Genomic DNA, 23,593 nt, shown 5'->3' on the forward strand with positions numbered 1-23,593 from the left:
AATCCAGAATGCAGCAGCTAGACTGGTGACTGGGAGCAGCCGCCAAGACCACATAACACCAGTCTTGAAAGACCTACATTGGCTCCCAGTACGTTTCCGAGCACAATTCAAAGTGTTGGTGCTGATCTTTAAAGCCCTAAACGGCCTCGGTCCAGTATATCTGAAGGAGCGTCTCCACCCCCATCATTCTGCCCAGACACTAAGGTCCAGCGCCAAGTGCCTTCTGGCAGTTCCTTCACTGCGAGAAGCCAAGTTACAGGGAACCAAGCAGAGGGCCTTCTCAGTAGTGGCACCCGTCCTGTGGAACGCCCTCCCACCAGATGTCAAAGAGAACAAGAACTACCAGACTTTTAAAAGACATCTGAAGGCAGCCCTGCTTAGGGGAGCTTTTAATGTTTGATGCTTTACTGTATTTTAATATTTTCTTGGAAGCTGCCCAGAGTGGCTGGGGAAGCCCAGCCAGATGGGTGGGGTATAAATAATTTATTGTTGTTGTTATTATTATTATTATTATTATTATTATTATTATTATTAAATGGGGTGGTTAATTAGAGGCCAAAGGAACAGTAATGGCAAAGTGAGTGTGTCACACAATAGCATTTGGCTCAGCTGCCAAATATTTTACACTCCCAGAACATCTGGGAACCTCACTTCTTGGAAAGACCTGCATAGATTTAGCTATCATTCCTGTCATTCCTTTTAACAACAACAACAACAACAAAACACCAAACACTTGCATTATTTTCGAACGTATATATTTCCTCACAAAGTCTGCCTTTATCTACACATTTCAACTAAGCACATCCCTTTTTAATATGCATTTTGGTATGTATCTGAGCTGAAACCCAGTATGCAATATTTAGTGAACTGTGAAAACCAAAGTCTGCCTGTGTTCTGATCTGCATATTTCTTTCAGGACGGACACATTTACATTTGTTCAATGAAAAATTCAGACGGAACAAAAGCTTCAAGGATCCCTAATCTTGATATCTTCTTGTGGTGGTTGGAAAATCCTATGAATGTGAACGATGACAAAGGGGTAATCCAGCTGCCCTCTGAGAGAACGAGGCTGTACTCACTTCATTCCTTTCAGTTTCAGTCCCACTCAAGCACTCGCTACCTGTTTATACTGAACGTTTGAAGAGCCTCTCTAGAATGCACAGGCTAGGCCTTGCTGCCTAGAGGATGCATGACTGACATCAGCATAAAGGAGTCCTATAGGCCATATGGAAGTGAGAGCTGGACCATAAAGAAGGCTGATCGCTGAAGAATTGATGCTTTTGAATTATGGTGCTGGAGGAGACTCTTGAGAGTCCCATGGACTGCAAGAAGATCAAACCTCTCCATTCTTAAGGAAATCAGCCCTGAGTGCTCACTGGAAGGACAGATCGTGAAGGTGAGGCTCCAATACTTTGGCCACCTCATGAGAAGAGAAGACTCCCAGGAAAAGACCCTGATGTTGGGAAAGATGGGGGGCACAAGGAGAAGAGGAAGACAGAGGACAAGATGGTTGGACAGTGTTCTCGAAGCTACCAGCATGAGTTTGACCAAACTGCGGGAGGCAGTGGAAGACAGAAGTGCCTGGCGTGCTCTGGTCCATGGGGTCACGAAGAGTCGGACACGACTAAACGACTAAACGACAACAACAACATAGGCCATCTGTCATGGATGCTTTAGCTGAGACTCCTGCATTGCAGAGGGTTGGACTAGATGACCCTTGGGCCCCTCCCAACTCTGATTCTATTATTCTATGCAGGTGGCTCCCTCCTTGGGGATGGAAACCCTAAATGAGCCCATGTCTTCTGCAGATCCCATTCATGCACTCAGTTGCCCAGAGTACCAAATGCCTGAGCAGGATTTACATTTTCATCAACTGCCTATCAAACCATTTGTTTTTTTCTTCAGTCAGTTTTGTCCCAATGAACAGCTGCGTTGTGAATAGTTGTGTTAAGGAGCAGGCCTAGCTGAAACTGTTTCTAAGGCATGATTTTTCCCATTTCAGAGCTTCCCGTTTCACTTGCTGCAAGATATTTCCTGTTCTGCCTTTCTAGGTTTCTGTCGCACTGTTCACATCTTTCTCCAAAGTAGATGAAGCAGGAACTTCTGGAGATTTTTCTGCGAAAGACAAAGGTGGGACAGAGGGGGAAAACTGATAAGCAGAAAGTTAAACAACTATCAATGCAGGTGATTGCTCAGTCTCCTGACTTGTTTTTTAAGCAAAAGCAGAATACACCTCCCCACATTTTTACGGTACCCTTCATGCCCCACTGAAGATGGGGTATTAGCTGCTTCAGGGGCAAAGCTCTCAGAGGTGGCTGAGGGGAACAGGTGTTCCTTTCCCCCCTCACTTTACCAATTTATTTAAAAAAAAAAAAAAACCATTGCCGCTACTCCTACAATGACAACAACAAGGTTTCCTTTTCCACAGCATGCAGCCATCATGCCTCCTGTACCAGAATGCTGTGGGAACTGATGAGGCCTTTTTTAAAAAGCAGAGGATGGGGAACCTGTGGCCCTCCAGATGTTGTTGACCTTTGGTGATCATCCCTGACCAGTAGCCAATAAAGATAGACAGATCTGCCAATTTTGGTTCTCCCAGTTTCTCATTTCTTCATTCTTAAATTCAGTTCCGCACATTCCTGCAGCTGCCGGCAATTTAGGTGGACAAGGACTCATGAAAATATGTGTGGAAGATAATTTATCTATTCGTGTCGTTTTGTTAGGTTGTTTAATGTTCTTGCTGTTTTAATATGTTTCATTAGGCCAGTTGCCTGGGAAAACAAGGGAAAGAATTGAATTGTAAGCAAGTGAATGCTGAGGGTTTGGGGCAGCCTTGGCACCTGTTGCTAAGGGATTTGGGGTGTTGGGAGAATGACCTTTGGAGGGTGGTTAAGCCAGTGAGGGAAGAGGAGAAGAGGAACCTTGGAGTACTGAGGGAACAATACTGCTGTGGGGAGTTTGTGGAGAACCTTTGATAAAAGAAAACCGCCCTCAATTTCTTGAAGTGGCCATGAGGAGAACTGAACAGGACCGTGATGTGAGAAAGAACAGCTAGATGATGATTCGCTTTCAGCACTGGTGCCTGATATGCTGAGGCAACTCTTTCTTAGAGAGGGACATATTTGGGCCTTGTTCTAGAACATTCTGGGCTCACAGAAGATAGCACTGGTTTCAAATTTCGGAGGGCCCTTGAACAAAGCACACATCATGAGGCCCCTTCTCTTACCGAGTCAACTGCCACTCTGGCATTATCACCGGCTGGTATTATTCACCTTTCTCCTCATTGCTACCACCGGCTTGTTTGCCAGATGGAGAGGCAAGCAGACAGGGACATCCCCTGCTTTGCCTTTTCACCCATCCACCCCTTGTCTGAGCCAGGGTGACAGGCAGGTGTACAAGCAGGTTGCAACGGTAAAGAAGAGAAGCAGGTGGGGACGGATCCTGTCCATGGTGCCTCTCCTGGGGTGTGGGCCCATAACATATGCCCCACAATGCCACCTCTTTGTGCAGCCCTCACAGAAGTGTTGCCTACTCTCAGCGATATCCCTTCTCCTAGTGGTTGCACTGGGGGCATGGTTCTGATCACGCCAAGGCCACGGGTCTCATTCCCTCACGAGCCACCTGCCTATTCCTGTACTGCAGGGGCTTGCACTAAATGATCCTTGAGGTTTGTTCCAACTCTACAATTCTCTGATTCTGTTCTGTGATTCTAATCCAGAGCTGGGAACTGCATATGGTTCCTTTCCTAAAAGGGCCCTAATCACACCTGTTTGTGTGGCCTTAGAATGCAAGGAGCTCAGGAAATCGCATTGTGGGCTAGGTGACATCTGTTTGAGCTGGGCTGCCACATCTGTGCCAATGTGGAAGAACTTCTGCTCTGCGGCGTTGTAGACAGGCCACTGTGCCTCATCTCCCATGGACCCAGTGGGATTCCTGTAGAGGAAACAAAGAAATCAGAGCCATATCTCAGCCTGAGGTTGGTTTGCAAGGTGAAGCTTCCAGTGTTGTATAATCAATAAATAGATAAGCCACACCAGGATTTAAATGCTGTCTAAACCTTGCTCCCAGTGCTGCTGGGAGTGCTGTGCCACAAATAAAAGTTGCCCCATAGCGGACATCAGAAGTGGGCAGCTGTGCAAGGATTCCAGTTGCTGACAGCAGTCCTGTATATGGGCAACAGATTCACTTTAGGAAAAATGGCTGTGTTTCTCAAAATGGTGCCCTCCAACCCAGGATCACACATGCTGTGATAGAAGCTTACTCACAGGTGCAGCCAGGCATTGTCCATGATATCTACAGCAGAGGTGGAGAACGCCTTTCAGAGCAGGGGCCACATTACCTCATACATAAGCTTTAGGGAGCCAAAAGTGGGCCGGTCAATGGATGTGACTCTTGCCTTGTACAATAGGCTACATTCCTGCCATGAAAACATCAATCTCTCCATCGAGGCATGCAAGAAATATTACCTCACTTTAAGGACATATTCCAGTCTGGGAAAAGCCCTCAAGGATGGCACAGAACCGAGCAGGTGAGAGGGGTGAACTGGGGAGGGAGACGCCCAATGACTGGACAGAGAGAATCCCACCCGTCCTCCACAAAATGGAAGCCTTTTAGCAAAGGAAACATGCTGGGAGGTAGACAACCCACAACATTCAAGCTGAACCACATTCACAACCTGCGCAAAGGTGCCATCAATGACACAGATGATCCGAAAGTGTTTGATTAATGCCTTACCCGCTTCTGGCAAATTCTGCCCAGTATCGCATCACTTGGCGGCTCAATTCGGCTTCAGCGGCCTTCACCTCCGACCGGTTTGTTTGCAACACTAATTCCACGCTTCCAAACACGTAAGGTACCTCAGCTCCATGAGGTGTCCCCGCCCATTCAGGCCAAATAGAGTCAGGATTGCGGTGGTCGAAGGAGTAAACATAAACTTGGTTCTTATCTTTCCCCACCTTCTCAGCAAACTCTAGCAGAGGGCACACAAAGAAGTAATCTCCCATATAATGACTCATGGCCAAACGATATTGTTCCGACCCATGGCTACCTTCAGTGTACTTCTGTATCACATCCTGGTCAACATTTTGTTTGGTTGCTCCTTTCAAAGTTCCATTGACTGCTTTAAGGGCCTGCTCCCGGGTCAGTATTGCATCCTTCACTGTCATGTTAGGAAACATAAAAAATACCATAGTTGACCCTTCATCAGCAGTGACGCCAGTGAGAATGGGTTTGCCATGAACAAGGCCACTCTCCAGCAGCTTTGGGGGATCATCTGGGAGGAACTCCCCATCCGTTGTCAATGAGAAGAAAGTTTGCAAGGCATCAAACATTCTGCTGTTCATTTCCAACCCCTGTAGGCAGCTTACCATAGCACTGTGGTTAGCTTTAGGGCACCCCACAAGGCCACTCACCATCGCTGAATCTCTTAGGGCATTTTCAGGATTCTTCCAACCCCAGGGGGCATTGGGAACTCCACTCTGAAGCACAGCACGGGCAAAAAGGGGTTGGCTTGCAGGTGAAAGCAGGTGGAAACCAACTGCGGCCCCTCCAGCACTTTCGCCAAAGAGAGTTATCCGGGCTGCATCACCGCCAAACACAGCTGCGTTCTCACTCACCCACTTCAGAGCCAGATGTTGGTCCCACAAGCCAACGTTTCCTGGGGCATCTGGCGGCATGTACAGGAAACCTAGGGTCCCCACGCGGTAATTCATGGAGGCCACAATGACATTCTCTGTAGCTGCTAACAAGGCCCCACTGTACATATCCAAAGAGGCTGTGCCAATGATAAAACCCCCGCCATAGATCCAAAGGAGGATGGGCACTGGTGTGACTGGCCGTGGGTGGGGCACCCAGATGTTAAGGAAGAGGCAGTCCTCTGAAAGTGGTGTGTTAGCAGCAAATAGCTCTGCAAATGGCATTTTTTCAATGTTTACCTGAAGGCAAGAATTGCCAAAGCTGGTGGCCTCCAAGACCTGGCTCCACGGCTGATGTGGAACCGGCTTCTGGAAGCGCAGTTTGCCTATGGGGGGCTCAGCATAGGGGATGCCCAGGTAGGCGGTCACAGAGCCAGGGCCAGCTGGGAGCCGTTTGCCTCTAATGGGACCGCTGCTGGTGACCACCACAGTATCATCTTCAGAGGCAGAGCTGGAAGCCAGGAGGAAGAGGAGGAGGCAGAAGGAGGAGGGTGAAGTCCGGAAACAACACATAGCGGCTGCAGCTGAATGAATCAGAAATAAGGGTGGGGTGGGAAACATTAGAATATGGGACATTTGAATAATGCAACCAAGCCTGAATACAAGAAGAAACCCAAATGGAAGGGTCAGTATCAAACAAATCTGCTTTTGTATGTTCCTTCCTACAAAAGAACATATACCACAATAAAAACTCTTTAAGATGCCAGGGGACACTGTCCAGTTTTCCCTGGTATTTTGGTGGTTTCTAGTCCCTGTACCATCCTAAGCACATATAGTTATTAATTCCTATTTTATTTAACAGAAGTTTTGGTTCCTCTAAATTATGAATGCAACAGGTAACTGGGTATATCACATCTCTCGATCATGTACATCTGTCCTAACAGCTACAGTACACCTTAAATGGAGACATTGAGAAGTATCTTCAACTTGCTGAAATCTCCTGGGGAATCAACACCTGGATACTCAAAGCATCTCCAAACTGTACTTCAGCTATTCCACGAATGAGGTTTCTCCAGATCTATTGTTGTACAGTTTGACAGAAGGGGTTATCATTGAAATCACCAAAGACAAACCCAACCCCAAAAAAGGTAAAAACAGCAACAACATTGACACTGCTAGAGCACAAGTTTCTGATTTCCTTTCCTATGGCAGGTCTTCTACCTGTTCTACAGAGAACATTTCCCCATTCTCATCCATTTTAAGAGACACTCTGATTTGTGATCTAGAGTTGCTGTGGTTCCAGTTTTTGGTAATGTTCTGAGTTATCCCCCATGGCCAGCTCACATCACATTTCTGTTCCTTACAGACTCACCCTGATGGGGTTCTCCTGCTCCTCAGTATCCCCTGCAGCCCACTCCAAAGAGGAAAGTTAGGTACTGCTGAGGATCCAGAGACTCTTATGAAAAACACCTGGGCGTGGGAGCATCTGCCCATCTGTACGTAAGCAAAAGTCAATGACCAACTGGCTTTGCTCACCCAGTGTCAGGGGTCAGAGAGAATTTGCTTTTACATAAATTCGGGGAAGGTGCAGGGGGAAAGACAAAGGGCTGCCTCCAAAATAAGTCATACTCAGAGGAGACCCACTACAATTAAAGGACATGACTATGATAGGACCATTGATTTCCATGTGCCCACTCTGAGTAGAACTTAAAAGGATTCAGCCCAAAGTTATTGCCATCCTCCTGTCCTTTGGCAACGGAGTAATACCAGTGTCCACAAATACAACCAACCAGTAGCCTGGCTCTCAGAACAAGATGCAGTGCTTAAGTGAAAACTTGTGTGATTCTTCTGTCAGCACAAAGGGCTTGTCATGGGCCAGGAGTCGGCTTCACCTGCTGAAGCCCAAAGTTATTTCAATCCTTCTGTCCTTTAGCCATGGAGTGATACAAATGTCCACAGATACAGGGAAAGAGTGACCTGGAACTCCAATTCCAGGATTTTGGATTTTGAGAAGCAGCTTTCCAAGAATATACACCCATTCCTAAGGCATGTGCAGGCAATGAGATTTATTCCACTAACAACTAGTGGATCAGCAACAGATTAATAGGGATTAATACACAAATAGATTCTAATCTAGAATGTTCCAGCTTCTCCAAAGGTCCAGATACGCCAATGGCAGCCTGTCCCATCAGGCTTTTCTCACAGTCAGTTTGGGGATGCAACCAATGAGTAAGGTCCTTCTAGATCCAGCAGAGATGTTGCAATAGCAACTGGGGGTGCGTTGCAAGAGGGAGCTCCAGCTAGGGTTGCCAAACTTCAAAAAGTAAAATTCATGACACCTGGGAGTTCCTAACAGCTTTTTGAGCTGTTACCACTGCTTTGCCCATCTGATGCCATTTTTAAACCCGAAAACCAGGACATGTCAGGAATTTTCCTGACGTATGGCAAGCCTAGAATTGCAACACTGGGAGGGCCCAGTGCCCAGAATTGTTTGAGGGAAGAAATGTGCTTTGAATGAGCTCCAAATGAATCTTTTATACGCACCTTGACTATGTGTGTGGGTCCCTATCCTGAACTTCCTGGGTCTGCCAGGAACCTTGACTCTCTCTTTTTTCATATAATTTTTATTATTTTCATTAATAAAATAAAAACATAAAATATAACAACATTATAATAGCCATTTCTAAAACATTTGCTCCGCCGAGCTCGTGACTTCTCTCCCTCCCTTCAACTGATTTCTAATTTCCTGATAAATTATATACACATTTCTGCTGTCAGTTTCTGTCCTTCAATACATCTCAAGTCCTCCATGGTCAGATACTATTTTTATATTATGTTGCAGGATTCATATCAATCCTGCTAGTGTCTTCACAATTTGCTCCAATCTCTCTGGAATTTTGGATCGCCTTGGTTCCGGATCCTCACAGTCAGTTTGGCTAACTCCGCATAGCCCATCATCTTCATCTGCCACTCCCTGATCAATGGTAATTCTTGTGATTTCCATCTTTGGGCTAAAAGAATTCTTGCTACAGTGGTGGCATACATAAATAGTCTTTGGTCTGCTTTTGTAGTCTCTTCTCCCATCAACCCAAGCAAAAACGCTTCTGGTTTTGGGGGGAAGGTATATTTTAACTTGACTCTTGCATTGAACCTGAACTCTTGCTGGAGACTGAATCACCATCTGAATGTGACCACCCTCTGGAAGATAATAGCCATTGTGCATTTGAGAAGGACAGTTAATGCCTTACCGGGCAAACTCTGCTCAATATCGCATCACTCTGCCATATATGTTTGTTTATAAATGCTCTACTAAATAAATAAGTAAAGCAGGCAGTGTTCCACTAAAAAATAATAATTATCTAGTACATATCAGTAGAGCATGAAACTCTTGATCTCAAGGATGTGGGTTCGAACCTCACATTAGGTGGAAGAATCCTGCACTGTAGGGGGTTGGACTAGATGATCCTCATGGTCTTTTCGAACTCTATGATTCTGTTCTATGACTCTCTCTCTCTCTCTCTCTCTCTCTCTCTCACACACACACACACACACACACCAGCTTAAATAAATGTTCTTGCACCACACCGCCAAATTGTGTGGCACACATATTTGTCTATAACATAGCAACCACATTTATTATAAACTTCCCCTTTTTCAGTTAAGGGCACAGTAGGAGGGCGCTGTCCCCTTGGCCTCTCTCTACTGCCCAACAATTCCCAAAAGAGATTTTTTAAAAAGCTGTTCTGCTAACCAGCACGAAGAGTACAGCTCTCTTTGCTGACCTTGGGGTTCTTTCAGCAAACAAGCTGCAGTCATTCACCTTCCGGACCCTGGCTTTGAACACGTTCTGTGTTTTCTAAGAAAATGTGAGTTGCTGTTTGTTTTTGGGTTCCCTCCCCGGTACGCCCCAGTTCTTTCACACATCTGCCTCAAGGATAGGGAAACCAGCCAGGCTGGATCCATAAAAGACTGTAGGTGAGGCTAAGGTAAAGGTAAAGGGACCCCTGACCATTAGGTCCAGTCGTGACCGACTCTGGGGTTGCAGCGCTCATCTTGCCTTATTGGCCGAGGGAGCCGGTGTACAGCTTCCAGGTCATGTGGCCAGCATGACTAAGCCGCTTCTGGCGAACCAGAGCAGTGCACGGAAATGCCATTTACCTTCCCGCCAGAGCAGTACCTATTTATCTGCTTGCATTTTGATGTGCTTTCAAACTGCTAGGTTGGCAGGAGCAGGGACCGAGCAACGGGAGCTCACCCCGTCGTGGGGATTTGAACAGCCGACCTTCTGATCGGCAAGCCCTAGGCTCTGTGGTTTAACCCACAGCACCACCCGCGTCCCTGTTGGTGAGGCTACCCAACTCTTAATCACCTGACATCAGACATCATGGTGGTGGATGTGAAGTGTTTTCCTTTGCCTGCAACCACATGTCTTCTATGCAGACTCCCAATATTAAGCCCAAAAGGATTTCAGGATCTTTTTGCTAGAGTTATGGTCTGAATACGTGTTAAACTTTCCCCCGCAAGAAAACTCATACACAAGAGGAGCAAAGAAAGACTGGTTTATTGCATGAAATGAAAGTTTCAGAATATATGGATGCCACTTCAGACAGCAAAATTACCCTAAAGGCAGGCAGCAGCTCTTGCCACACCAACACACCTTGATTTTAAAGAGCAAAGGAATCCCTAACTATTCCCAAAAGTCTACAGAAAGTGTGTGTGACCATATTGCCACAGAACTGACACTGAAAGTAAAGTAAGTAAGGGAAGAAGAGGGGCATCTGTGTCCTGAAGCAAAGCACGTTTTGGTTCCTTGAGGGTGTTGAGTTTATTACTGGAGTTTGGAGAGCTAGCTAACCATTGAAAATCAAGTGGCTTTGTACTCATTTTAGCCAATGCATCCTAAAGGAGAGGAAAGAGGTTGAGCAATTTCTTATAACACCGACATGGATTTGTTCTATTGTCTCTTTCCCACAAGTTCCTGTCTGTTTCCTATGTCATTTACTTTGTTCCGTTGGTTGGTGAAAGAATATAACCCTAGTGAGAAATGGCTAAACTGGTGGTCTTTGTTTTCTGAAGCCTGAAGGTTATCTTACTGTGAAAGAGGCATGGCATTGTGGTATGTATTATGATTCTTATTTGGGGGGAACAGGTGGAAGAATGAAGTTGTTAGCTTTGAACTACAGGAATCAAACTATCACTCATCAGGACCAAAGCAAAAGTAACTTTAACTTTGCTAATATCAAAAGGAAATGTATATTAGATGTTTCAGGAATCTACATCTGCCAAAGATATTGAAACCCACATCTCAAAGCAGCAGAACAGTTACTTTGCTAGAAGTTCAAAATTTTGCAGACACATTAAAAGGTGTGTTTTCAATTGGTTGTGAGTGTGTTAAGATCATAGGAAGCAGTGGGTTTTTATCAGCATGGAAGTCCTTGTCAGGTTTTCTTCTAGGTCACTTGGTAATGATGCTTTAAAATCGAGGGACACAAAGTCAAGCAACACCTGTTGAAAAGATGAGTGTGGTTTGGTCAGAATGCAATATAGGCATGAATGAGAGAAATGCATTTAGCCAAAAAAAAGTGTGTGTTAGGCAAAACTGCAGACAAAAAAAAAAGTGTATTAGAATAAATTAGCACTATAATGCGGATGAATTTTCATGAGGAGATATATATATATATATATATATATATATATATATATATATATATGGTAAAGGCAAAGGTAAAGGACCCCTGGATGGTTAAGTCCTGTCGAATCAGACTATGGGGTGTGGCGCTCATCTCCGCTTTCAGGCCAAGGGAACCGGCATTTGTCTGCAGACAGCTTTTCTGGATCCTGTGGCCAGCAGGACTAAACTACTTCTGATGCAACAGGACACCATGACGGAAAGCAGAGCGCACAGAAACGCCGGTTACCTTCCCGCCACAGCGTACCTATTTATCTATTTGCACTAGTGTGCTTTCGAACTACTAGATTGGCAGGAGCTGGGACAGAGCAATGGGAGCTCACTCCATCGTGGGGATTCAAACTGCCGACCTTCTGATCGGCAAGCCCAAGAGGCTTGGTGGTTTAGACCACAGCGCCACCCATATCTCAGCATGTGGAAATGTGGCGAGATGAGGAAGAGGGTAACAGAAGAAAGCACTCGTCTACTTCAGCTCCCTTTGGGCTGCAGCACAAAGCCTTCCTGATGTGGGGAAATGGACAGGTGTTCATGTTCACATTTAAAACATGGTTCCAGGCACAGGTTGCAGAAGGAAGCCATTTTAGCTGTGGGCCATGCAAACCATTAAGCCGGATGACAGAGAGGGGAGAAAATGTCCTCCTCTCAACTGCTCGGTGTGGTCTACCCATTCATTCTCTATTCATTCATTCATCCTTCTATACTCCCCAGCTCCATCATTTCCTCTGTAGTCCTAATGACCTTTCATGGAGATTCCCTCTATTGTGTTGTGGATTCCGTTTTCTCGTCCTCCTCCTTGTGTGAAGCAGCAGAATCCTCTTTCAATTTGTCTGTAGAAGAAGGAGAAGAAGAAAGAAAGAAAGCCAGAGAAAAGTTTGAATCTGGAAATGAGATGTTGAAGACTCTGGAACAAGAGTCGCCGACCTATTTAGGCATATATCCACATCTGGATTTTGGAGTGCGTGCCCAGCTCTGGTTTCTTCTCATGGAAGTGAGAGAGGAAGTGGGAAAGAGTCTCAATCTTCCAGCTTCCTCCTTCAGTTCTTGGCTTTTCACAGGACAAAAGGTAACCTCACTTACCATCTTATGGCCAAAGGATGGAGGGGTAGAGAGTACAGCCATGGGTACCCACACCATTGCATCCATGGTCATCACATTGGCAATCCCTGTTCCAGAAGCCCGGGGCCAGTAGCATCTCATTTCAGCTGTAGGTGATGCCAGCTACAGTACAGTCATTAGAAGCATTTGTCTTATGAGGTCTTAGCCCCCACCGCAGTCCACTCACACCCATACTGCAAGGCAAAGAACAGAGCTCACTTATCAGTGTATTGAAGAAAGTGCAGTGTTGCACAGGTGACCTGTCCACAACCTGGGTTGGCTCAGTGCTTAGGTGGAAGAAGTTCTGCTGTGTGGCATTGTAGAGCGGCCACTCTACCTCGCCGGCAGCTGACCCCGTTGGTTTCCTGCAGAGGATGTAAAACAAATATATAGCTCTAAACACCAATCTTCCATCTTCCATCCAGGCAGAAGGCATTATCAGAGTTTGGGGAGATATCACAATCAGGCAAAAAAACACTTGAGGAGCGAAACAGAGCCAGTGAGAGCTGGAGAATTCTGAAGGCCAGATATACACAGGAACACATTTGGACCTCGTCAGATTTGCAGATGACACCAAACCGGGAGGGTTAGCTAATGCCACAGAAGACATGATCAGAATTCAAAATGACCTTGACAGATTGGAGAACTGGGCCCAAGCCAACAAAATGAATTTCAGCAGGGAGAAATGTAAGGTTCTGCACTTAGGCAGGAGGAACCAGATGCGCAAATATAAGATGGGGGACACCTGGCTTACTAGCAGTGCATGTGAAAAGGATCTAGGGGTCTTAGTGGACCACAAGCTCAACATGAGTCAACAGCAGCACACAAAGAAAGGCTAATGCTATTCTAGGCTTTAAAAAGACAGCTTTAAAAAGGTAAAATACACTCAGAATCTATCTTATAGCAAGATAGTCCTTTCCTCCTCTCTTGGCTGAGAGCCAAGAGGGCATCCTTAGATGTTTCCTGATCGAAGGAAGATGGCAGAGAGAGGCAAGAGAGACAAGAGAGAGAATGGCTGCCTGCCCTGTGCTTTTATCATTTACCTGCACAGGTGAGGCCACACCCACCTCTGGTCACATGCGGAGGAAGTCCGTCCCCAGGAAGTTTACCTGCTTGCTGGACAGACATCCTTCCCCATGTTCTAACATGTACACTCTAGGAATGTTGTCATTGACTGCTCCTGTGTTTTACATCCCACAGCTTTAAGGGTTGAAAGGGCTTGCCTTCTGTGTAAAGGCGAAGGGCAAGCGAGGAAAAGGTCATGCCTTACCCACTTCTGGAAAACTCTGCCCAGTATCGCATCACCCTGCGGCTCAGATCAGCCTCCGCTTCTGTGTAAGTTTGATTGGCGGCCACAGCTTTCTCGAGGGTTCCAAACAAGTAAGGCAGCTCAGCATCATGGGGGGCCCCAGCCCACTCAGGCCAAAAAGAGCCAGAGGTGTGGTGCTTGAAGTAGTAAGCGTACACAGGGCTCCCAACTTCTTCCAGCTTCTTAGAGAATTCATCCATTGGGCACGAAAAGAAGTAATCGCGAAAGGACTGTGACAAGGCCCTGTAATACCGGACTGGATCCTGGCCTTCCTTGCTGTACTCCAGGGCCACAGCCTGGGCAACTTCTTCCGTTGCATTTCGTATTGCCATCCGTATCCCTTTCAGAAGTAGCTCGTGAGTGAACTGGTGGCGCTCGATGCCAGGAAAACTAAACGGCATAAAGGTGTTCCCTTCGTCAGAGGTAAAACCAATGAGAACTGGCTTGACTTTGATGTGCCCAGGCTCCAGAAGCTTCTGAGGGTCATGAGGCAGGAAATCGCCATCTGTTGTTGGTATCACAGGAAGATCGATAAGATATTTGCCTTTCTCAAAGAGGAGCATTTCCTGTGGAGAGAATTCTGTGGCATTTTTCGCCTGTAGGCAGCTCATCACAGCGCTGTCATCGCCATCAGCACAGCCCACCAGCTGGGCGATAGCGAGGGATTTTTGTTTGGCTTCCTCAGGACTCCCCCAAGCCCAGATGGCACTGGGGGATCCACTCTGAATCACAGCTTGGGCAAAAAGGGGCTGGCTGCCTGGTGAAAGGAGGTGGAAACCCACTGCTGCTGCTCCAGCGCTGTGGCCAAATATGGTCACCCGAGTCGGATCTCCTCCAAAGGCGGCGGCATTCTCATGGACCCATCTCAGAGCCAGCTGTTGGTCTAGCAAGCCCATATTTCCTGGAGCTGCTGGTGGCATGGAGAGGAAGCCTAGCATCCCCAGGCGATAATTCAGGTTGACAACTATCACTCTCTCGGTAGAGGCTAAGGATTCTCCTTTGTACATGTCCAGGGAAGATGTCCCAGTGAAAAACCCCCCTCCGTGAATGAAAACAAGGACAGGGGTTGGTGTAGAGGGACGCGGGTGGGGAACCCAGATGTTGAGAAAGAGGCAGTCTTCTGACAGTGGCGTATTGGGTGCCCACACGTCTGCATCAGGGATGCCAGAAATAATAGACTGGTGGCAAGAGTTGCCATAGCTGGTGGCTTCCAAGACTTGGCTCCATGGCTGGTGTGGAAGGGCCTTCTGGAAACGCAATTCACCCACAGGGGGCTCAGCATAGGGGATGCCCAGGTAAGCCGTCACAGAGCCGGAGCCAGCTGAAACATGCTTGCCCTTGATGGGGCCACTTTTGGTGACCACCACGGTGTCATCGCCAGGGGCAGAGCCAGAGGCAGGTGAAAAGAGGAGGAGAATGAAGATGTAGGGGAGCGAAGAGAGGATACCAGGCACTGCAGCAGCTAGAAGGAGATTTTAAAAGTTACATTCAATAAAAGGCAGGTCATTTCTCTCTCAGGGATCCGCTGCTCTGGCCTGCTCACATCAAGCCCTGCTCTGCGGTTCTTCCCCAAGGTCCCACAAGGGCAACACAGATCATGGACCTTGGATGCCTTCTGCAAACAAGCCACGAGCTCCCTCACTTAGCAACCTGGGCTGACTCAGCACCGGGCTCCGTTTACATTGTTAGAAAGGTGGAAAATCAAACGAATTTAACACATTTTCTCCAGGTTTATGTGTTCCAAGGCTCAGCTATTCAGGAGGTTTGGGAGACCAGTTACTCTAGCCATTTCCTGCCCTATTTTTCTGTCTAGGAATCAAATTTAACCACTCATTTCTACATTCTTTATGTATGTCTATGTTCCTATTTCCCCCCTAAATTGCAGCAGGGATGCAAATATGCTTGGAAGTGCATCAGGTGGCGGTGATTAATTTAATCCTTTCACTGCAGATCAAGAGACCAATGAATATTGCAAGGTTTCAACTCCCCTTTTGGAAATGTCCTTTGGATTCCATAACTCTTATAACTTGTTTATATTGATGAAAGCTCCATTGAACGCAGTGAAACTTATCCCTGAGTAAGCATGCACAGGGATTGCCTTGTACATCTATCCACAAGTTTGAGTTCTGACTCTGTGTGTTCCCTTGATGCAGTTGCTGTTTTGCTTTCTCCAGTGTTCCCAATGTTTCTTAAAGCAACAGTTCTTTTTCCAGAACAAGGCTCTTTCCAGAAACAGAGGCTGATGGTGGGTAGGTAATAGAGAGCCTTCATTAACATTTTTCATCCAGCACTTATGTCACAGGGACATACTAGGCTGTCTGATGGCAAAATGCCCCCGGAAACTCAGCTGGACTTTTGAGTAAACGTACATAGATGAAAGCTGTACCCGGGCATAAGCAACATTAATTCAATAGGACTTACTCCGGATTAGACATGGTTAGGATTGCAGCCTTTGCCATATCACAGGGATGTTGTTGGGACCCATTTCTTAGGAATGGAGGAGAAATTCTGTCTATCCAGTATGCATTTAAAGTTGAAACACAGCTATTCTGAATTTTGTGTCTGAATTTTGTGATACAGTTATCTAACCCAACAATGCTTACATAAATGGATGTATTAATGGAAAGTGGAAAGAAGAGTGAGGATCTTAGTGAAAATAGCATAAAAATGCATTATATTAGGCAAATTGTTTCCCCCCAAAATTGTTAATCAGTCAAAACTGCTTATAAAAATATATATATTATGATAAATTCCTACCATGCTGCTACTTAATTTCTGTGGCAATGTCTTTATAAATGCAAATGGATGCAAAATGTGGAGAGCCGAATTTATGGTTGGAAAAATGAGAACCGGAGAGAGACTGATATGGACAGACTCTCCATCCCTATTCAGAAGTAAGATCTTCTGGGATTGATGACACTTCCTTCCTAGTAAGTGTGATTGGGAGTGCAACCTAAATCACCCACCTGAAGCAAAATAATTCAAGAGCAAGTCACTAGACCTTTGGAAAACCTGCAAAGAGGGGAGGGCTTCTGGGTCATAAATGACAGAATGGGCATCACATCCCGCTTTCCCCTCTTTCTCACACCCACACCCCAAAGGCTTGGGTTAAAGCTATGTGTAGCTGTTGTAGTTCAGAGAAATAGCAGTCCAAGGAAAAGATTGGCCAGGGTTGCCTTAAATACAGGAATTGCACAGATTCCTGCAACAGACTTGAACAGTCAACCATTGACATTGTTTCAGAATTAGATGCATGCAGGCCTAGGAAGTCTAAATCCAAATCAATTCTTCAAAAGCAAATGGGTTTTCCTAATTGTAAGGACTCACCTCCCATCTCCTTCATGAGTTGTTTTCCACTCCTGATCCTAGCTCAGGCCAAAGGGGAGAACAAATTGCAGAAGGTACCAGTGTGTTCCCTGCAATGTTCACAAACAACCAGCAGCGACAGAGGGTAACTGTGCTAACTGAAAAGAGCATTGACCTCTCGGGCTCTGTCCAAAGAGTGGGAGGATGCTGTAGATTGACAAGGTGGAAGTTCATGTCTTGGATCAAGCATATGGGGAAAGGGAGGCTTTGCTTTGCTACGGAGTGATAGAGCAGATTCCCAATCCTTGATATGCAACCTTGTGGCTTTGGGAGAAGAAGAGTCCCTGTCTAAGGCTATCAGGGGAATGGTGACTATGCTGTCCCCCACATACACACACTAATGGGGGCAGTGGGACTCTGAATACCAGGTGGGGGGAGCATTATTGTGCTCAGGTCCTACTTCGGGTCATCTGGTTGGCCACAGTGAGAACAGGATGCTGGACTAAATGGGCCTGGGGCTTGATCTGAAAGACTTGTGTGTTCATAAGAGTGTGTCTTAATTTATTTTAAATATTGTTGCATGCCACCCCAGTCTTGAAGCAATGCAAGATTCCAGGGGTTTCAGGCACCAACACAGAGTTTGTGTTTCCTTTTGGAAGTGAGGTCAAGCAGAGACTGTGGTGTCTTTATGATGTATGGTTTATTTACATGTACAGTGGTACCTCGGGTTAAGAACTTAATTCGTTCCAGAGGTCCGTTCTTAACCTGAAACGGTTCTTAACCTGAGGCGCGCTTTCGCTAATGGGGCCTCCTGCTGCCACTGCACCGCTGGTGCGTAATTTCTGTTCTTATCCTGGGGCAAAGTTCTTAACCTGGAGCAACCACTTCTTGGTTAGCGGAGTTTGTAACCCGAATCGTCTGTAACCCGAAGCGTCTGTAACCCGAGGTACCACGGTGTCATTAGAATCTTAGAATCATAAAACTGGAGAGTTGGAAGGGACACAATCTGAGCCCACGATGGAGGGGTTCACAGCATCAGCAGCCCAAAGCAGTCTTGATTCTCCCGTATCCACAGCCTTGCACTGACAAGGTGGAAATCCAGTGCTAGGATCAAAGGCGTTGGGAAACAGAGACTTACTTTGATGTGGAGTTTGAAGGGAGATCTGCAACCTCACAGCGCTCAGTAGAGAAGGGTTCCTGAACATATTTTGGTTCTTTATTTTAAATATTTTTATTCCACCTTTTCTATTGGCTTTTGGCGGTGTGTTAAGTAACATTAAAGCAAGCAATTGGCCGCTGGCCCCTGGGCTTGCTGGCCTTCCACCAAGTTGTGTCACAAGTTTATTTGTACTTTTACACTCACTTTTAAGGAAAAGAAGCAATGAGATCTGGGTAAATAAATGCTACTGCCCTGCTATCCATTGGATAGCTCAGTTGGTTACAGCGTGGTGCTGATAACGCCAAGGTCGCAGGTTCGATCCCCGCTTGGGACAATTGCGTATTCCTGCATTGCAGGGGGTGGAACTAAGATGACTCCCAGGCTCCCTTCCAACTCTGCAATTCCATGATTCTATGAAGCTTCACTTCTGGTAAAGCCAAGGCACACAGCGAGAATTGATGGGAGGAAATAGGGTTACTGTGGTACCTCGGGTTAAGTACTTAATTCGTTCCAGAGGTCTGTTCTTAACCTGAAACTGTTCTTAACCTGAAGCACCACTTTAGCTAATGGGGCCTCCTGCTGCGGCCGCACCGCCGCAGCACAATTTCTGTTCTCATCCTGAAGCAAAGTTCTTAACCTGAAGCACTATTTCTGGGTTAGTGGAGTGTGTAACCTGAAGCATATGTAACCTGAAGCGTATGTAACCTGAGGTACTGAAATATACTCAGAGTCGCAAAGTGATTTCATGCTCTTTATTCAGCTCATAGTGGTGAGGAGGAATGAATAATGTCCCCTCACAGTATCTGCTTTATATACATTATTTACACAATGGGCTGCACATGATTGGCTAATTCTGGAATTCTACTGTAAGCCAATCAGGTTGTGGATTCACTTCTATCTGGAGCAGGATTGGGTGGTTCCTGCCAACCAATCATACTGCTGCATTGTTCTAGGACCAATCAGACTGCTGCATTCTGAATCCTATTGTTCTAGGACCAATCAGACTGCTGCCTTTTGGATCCTATTGTTCTAGGACCAATCAGACTGCTACAGTTTGGATCCTATTCAACTCAGTACATAACACCCCTCCCCTCTAAGTTCCAGTCCTGCCCGGGAGGTCGCATTCATAGTCCTCAAGGTATGCCGGCGGCCTACGTGTGCGTTGTGGCCTGGGGTGTTCCCTGGTCCGGGCTCCGGGTTCTGGCTCGTGTTCCAAGGATGCTGGCTGTGATGCGGCTGTTTGGTCTGGTGCAACCGGCTCGCTCAGTCGTGGTTCTGGTTCCGGTGTCCTTTCGGCCTCACGGGTCCTCTCTGTATTTACTGATTCTGCCTCTCCTGCTGGCCCCTCCTGCTCTATGGGCCTCACTGCCCCGCTGTTCCCTTGGGACTCCTCTGACCTGTCCTCCTCCTGGTTTTCTCCCGGGAATCGTCGCCGTATCTGGTCGCAGTGGCGGCGCCAGCATTGCCCCCCATCCGTTAGCACCTCGTACGACACGGGGCCAGTGACCCTGGTGATTGTGGCGGGTACCCATGCTGGGCCTGCCCCAAAATTCTTTGCGTACACTGGGTCCTGGGCCTCGAAGGTCCGGGGGTTCCTGCCTTCCCCCACCACTACCTCATCCTGAGCTCTATCGGGGTGAAGGCGGTCCAATCTGATTGCAAGGCGCCGACCCATTAGTAGTTCAGCGGGGCTCCGGCCAGTCGTTGAGCTGGGGGTGCTGTGCTGTGCTAGAAGGAATGTGGCAAGGCGGTACTCCCAGTCCCCTTGCGTCATGCGGCGAAGGGTGTCCTTGGTGGTCCGCACCATGCGTTCTGCTTGGCCATTGGTGGCAGGGTGGAACGGCGCCGAACGGATGTGGCGGATGGCGTTCTGCGCTGTGAAGGTTTGGAATTCTCCTGACGTAAATGCAGTCCCGTTGTCTGAGACGAGAGTGTCAGGGAGCCCGTGGGTTGCAAACAGCCTGCGTAGTACCCGGATGGCTGCGGACGTGGAAGTGGACGGTACCAGTGCGACTTCCAGCCATTTGGTGTAGGAGTCCACCACTATGAAGAATGTTTTCCCCTGAAAGGGGCCAGCGAAATCCACATGCAGGCGTGACCATGGTGCTCGGGCGGACTCCCAGGACTGGACTGGGGCCCTTGGGGGGTCTGGGCGGGATTCTTGGCAGGCCTGGCAGTGTTTGACCCAGGCCTCTATCTCTCCATCGATCCCCGGCCACCACACATAACTCCTGGCAAGGGCCTTCATTCTTACTACCCCTGGATGTGTCTCGTGTAGGGCTGTGAGGACCCTTTTGCAGAGGGGCTGGGGAACAACGACTCTGCTTCCCCATAACAGGCACCCCTTGTGGGCCGACAGTTCATGTTTGCGGGTTGTGTAGCTGGCGAATTCTGGCCCGGGGCTGCTGCTGGGCCATCCCCTCCACACCCAGTCCAGGACCCGGGAGATGACCCTATCTTTCTTGGAATGGTGTGCAACTTCTTGTGCCTGAATGGGGCGGTCGGGAAGCAGCTCCAGGCTCATAACCTCTTGTGCAGGTGCTGGGTCAGGGCCTGTTTCCGGTAGTGGTAGCCTGCTGAGGGCGTCCGCATGGCCCATCGCCTTCCCAGGTCGGTGAATCAGTGCATACTGGTAGCTGGCAAGGAAAATTGACCACCTGAGGACGCGAGGAGACAGCACTTGGGGGGTCTGCTTTTCGGGGGCAAACAAGCCAAGCAACGGCTTGTGGTCAGTCACCACGGTGAAGGGCCGCCCGTACAAGAAATCATGGAATTTTTTTACTCCCTTTACGATTGCCAGACCCTCCTTGTCGATTTGCGAGTAGTTCCGCTCGGTTGTGTTGAGTGTCTGGGAAAAGTACGCCACCGGTACCTCTCTTCCATCCGGGAGTTGGTGCCCCAGGACAGCTCCAATGCCATAGGGTGAGGCGTCGCATGCTAGCACCACCGGCAGCCTCTCGTCGAAGTGTGCCAAGACCGAGTTTGAGACAAGCAAGTCCTTGACTGCCTGGAATGCGGCCTCCTGGCGCTGGCCCCACACCCAAGGGGCCCGCTTGTCCAGGAGTCTGTGTAGGGGCTCCGCTACCGCCGCCTTGTGGGGAAGGAAGGAATGGTAAAAGTTCAATAGTCCCAAGAAGGCCTGAAGTTCAGTCTTGCTCTTGGGCGCTGGGGCATCACAAATGGCCCGTACCTTGTCCCCAGTCGGGTGGACCCCTTCTGCGTCCACCATAAATCCCAGAAAGTCCACCTGAGGCACTCCTAGTAGACATTTTTCCCGCTTCACCTTGAGACCCGCCGTCTGGAAACGGTGCAGAACGGTGCGGAGGCGGTCCTCAAACTCCTCTGGTGTGGGGCCGGCAATCAACACATCATCGAAGAAGGGGGTGACGCCAGGAATCCCTTTAAGGAGAGAGTCCATTATATTCTGGAATATGCCTGGTGCCACGCTGACACCGAATTGCAGCCGCTTTACCCTGAACGCTCCTCTGTGCGTCACAATCGTCTGTGCCTCTGCTGTGGCCTCATCTACTGGCAGCTGTTGATATGCTTGGGCCAAGTCCAGCTTGCCAAAAATTTTCGACCCAGCCAGGGTGGCAAGGACATGGCTGACCACTGGCACTGGGTATGCGTGGGCCGTGAGGGCCTTGTTTATGGTACATTTGTAGTCTGCGCAGATGCGGACCGAACCATTAGGCTTGACGGGTGTGACGATTGGGGTTTCCCAGGGAGCATTAGGCACCGGCTCCAGCACTCCTTGCTCTACGAGTCGGTCCAATTCCTCGTCTATACGGGGTTTCAAGGCGAACGGGACCCGGCGGGCCTTGAGCCTGACCGGTCGTACTGCGGGGTCCAGCTGTAGCGCAATGGGGGGGCCCGTATACTGTCCCAATTTCCCATCGAAAACCCCTGGAAATTCCTTGCATATGGCGTCCACGTCCACTTGTAAGCTAGTGTGGTTCACCCCGGTGACAGCTAGCCCCAGTGGTCCAAACCATGCCAATCCCAGTAAGCTAATGTAGGGGCCCTTGACCACAAGCAAGTCCAGTTGCCGCGTCCGCCCTCGGTATTGCACCCTGAAGGTCCCCACCCCCATTGTGGGGACCTTACATTTCTGGAAGTCCCGGAGGGTGAATGGGGCCGGCCTGAGTTTGGGACCCCCAGTGGGACACAGTTTCCTTAAGGTCCTTGCCGAGATTATGGATAGAGTTGAACCCGTGTCAAGCTCCATGCGGCATGGGGCCCCCTCTATCTGTACCTCTACATAAATTTTCTCTACGTTGGGGTGGGGCAACTGGTATACCTGGAAGTCCGTGAGCTCCGTCGAGTTGCCTTGGTGCGTTGGGCCCCGGGACCTGGGGCTCTTGGATTGGTCATCTGATGCCTGGTGTCGGGTGGGCCGAGCCCGACACACCCGGGCGATGTGTCCCGATTTTCTGCACTGCCTGCACTCTGCGTTGCGGAAACGGCAGGTCCTCCTCTCGTGACTCTCCCCGCAGCTTGCGCAGTTCCCTCCTTCTCGTCGAGGCAGCTGTGGTCTGTGCGCTGCTTGAGTGCGCTGCTGTACTCGGTGCACCTCCTCCCTGTCGGATCCTGAGTCGTCGGTGAGGTCTTCATGGTGGACCCTCGGTTGGGATGGCAGGCTCGGCCGTGCCTCTTGGGTCGACCTCTCGGCAGCTTCTGTTGCCAGGGCCTCCTCCAGAGCGACCTGGAACGTTAGGTCCTTCTTAGCGTAGAGGCGTCGTTGCAGCTTCTCATCCTTCAGGCCACCGACGAGGCGGTCACGAAGCATGTTCTCCAGCTCTGAGAAGTTGCAGAACCGGGCGGCTTGGCGGAGAGAGGTCACAAACCCAGTTATGGTTTCCCCAGGGGCTTGCCGCTTTGCGTAGAAGGCATTTCGACGAGCCACCACTGAGGGCTGCGGCGAAAAGTGCCCCTTCAGCTGTTCCATTATTGTTTTGTATGGAACAGTAGCGACGTCTTCAGGCGCAAGGAGAGCCCGGGCGATTTCAAACGTCTCCTCTCCGCAGACGCTGAAGAATATCGCCCTCTTCTTGGCGTCTTCTTCGTCGGTGACCCCTTTGGCTTCTAGGAGGAAGGTGAAACGGGAGGCGTACGCTTCCCAGTCTCCAGATGCTGGGTTGAATGGCGAGAAGCTGCTGTTGGCTGCCATTCTGAGTTCCTTGTGCCCCGGAGCTGAAGCCTGGATACACGGTGCGAGGCAGCGGTGCGGCAGTTGGCGGTGCTGCGGTGCTGTGTGTGGCAGTCAGCTCAGCGGGATCCCACCTTCGTCGCCAGTGAAATATACTCAGAGTCGCAAAGTGATTTCATGCTCTTTATTCAGCTCATAGTGGTGAGGAGGAATGAATAATGTCCCCTCACAGTATCTGCTTTATATACATTAT

The 23,593-nt window shown here is 48.5% G+C and overlaps 2 protein-coding genes across 4 annotated transcripts; both read right to left on the reverse strand.

Annotated features, from left to right (window-relative positions):
* Positions 1–738: 738 nt before the first annotated feature.
* LOC308469612 (cholinesterase-like) lies at positions 739–7,142 on the reverse strand. Of its 2 annotated transcripts, none has more exons than XM_080992321.1 (4): positions 7,006–7,142; positions 4,735–6,144; positions 3,767–3,933; positions 739–2,115 (listed from the first exon to the last, which is right to left on the reverse strand). In XM_080992321.1, exons 1-4 carry the CDS (start codon positions 7,125–7,127, stop codon positions 2,048–2,050), a joined length of 1,767 nt encoding a protein of 588 aa, XP_080848447.1. In that variant the 5' UTR covers positions 7,128–7,142; the 3' UTR covers positions 739–2,047. The 2 variants fall into 2 exon arrangements, with proteins under 2 accessions (XP_080848447.1, XP_080848448.1); XM_080992322.1 differs by having other exon boundaries at positions 4,735–6,217; positions 7,006–7,102.
* A 3,035-nt stretch (positions 7,143–10,177) lies between these two features.
* Positions 10,178–18,267, reverse strand: LOC308469579 (cholinesterase-like). Of its 2 annotated transcripts, none has more exons than XM_080992250.1 (5): positions 18,171–18,267; positions 13,688–15,188; positions 12,637–12,782; positions 12,061–12,149; positions 10,178–11,138 (listed from the first exon to the last, which is right to left on the reverse strand). In XM_080992250.1, exons 1-4 carry the CDS (start codon positions 18,235–18,237, stop codon positions 12,079–12,081), a joined length of 1,785 nt encoding a protein of 594 aa, XP_080848376.1. In that variant the 5' UTR covers positions 18,238–18,267; the 3' UTR covers positions 10,178–11,138; positions 12,061–12,078. The 2 variants fall into 2 exon arrangements, with proteins under 2 accessions (XP_080848376.1, XP_080848377.1); XM_080992251.1 differs by lacking the exon at positions 18,171–18,267 and adding an exon at positions 17,054–17,202.
* Between the last annotated feature and the right edge of the window lie 5,326 nt (positions 18,268–23,593).

Source organism: Podarcis pityusensis (assembly GCF_964106645.2).
Source record: "Podarcis pityusensis genome assembly, chromosome: 2".
Taxonomy (NCBI): Eukaryota; Metazoa; Chordata; class Lepidosauria; order Squamata; family Lacertidae; genus Podarcis; species Podarcis pityusensis.

Bases quoted from the DNA above. Each gene is read 5' to 3' on its own strand.
- LOC308469612 (XM_080992321.1), bottom strand. From the start codon at position 7,127: ATGGGCAGATGCTCCCACGCCCAGGTGTTTTTCATAAGAGTCTCTGGA. The intron at 6,145-7,005 runs GTGAGTCTGTAA...CCTGGCTTCCAG, and splicing joins AGCAGGAGAACCCCATCAGG to CTCTGCCTCTGAAGATGATA. The intron at 2,116-3,766 runs GTGTGATTAGGG...TGTCTTTCGCAG, and splicing joins TTCTAAGGCCACACAAACAG to AAAAATCTCCAGAAGTTCCT.
- LOC308469579 (XM_080992250.1), bottom strand. From the start codon at position 18,237: ATGTTCAGGAACCCTTCTCTACTGAGCGCTGTGAGGTTGCAGATCTCC. The intron at 15,189-18,170 runs GTAAGTCTCTGT...ATCTCCTTCTAG, and splicing joins CCTTCAAACTCCACATCAAA to CTGCTGCAGTGCCTGGTATC. The intron at 12,783-13,687 runs GTAAGGCATGAC...CATCCTCTGCAG, and splicing joins GCAGAGTTTTCCAGAAGTGG to GAAACCAACGGGGTCAGCTG.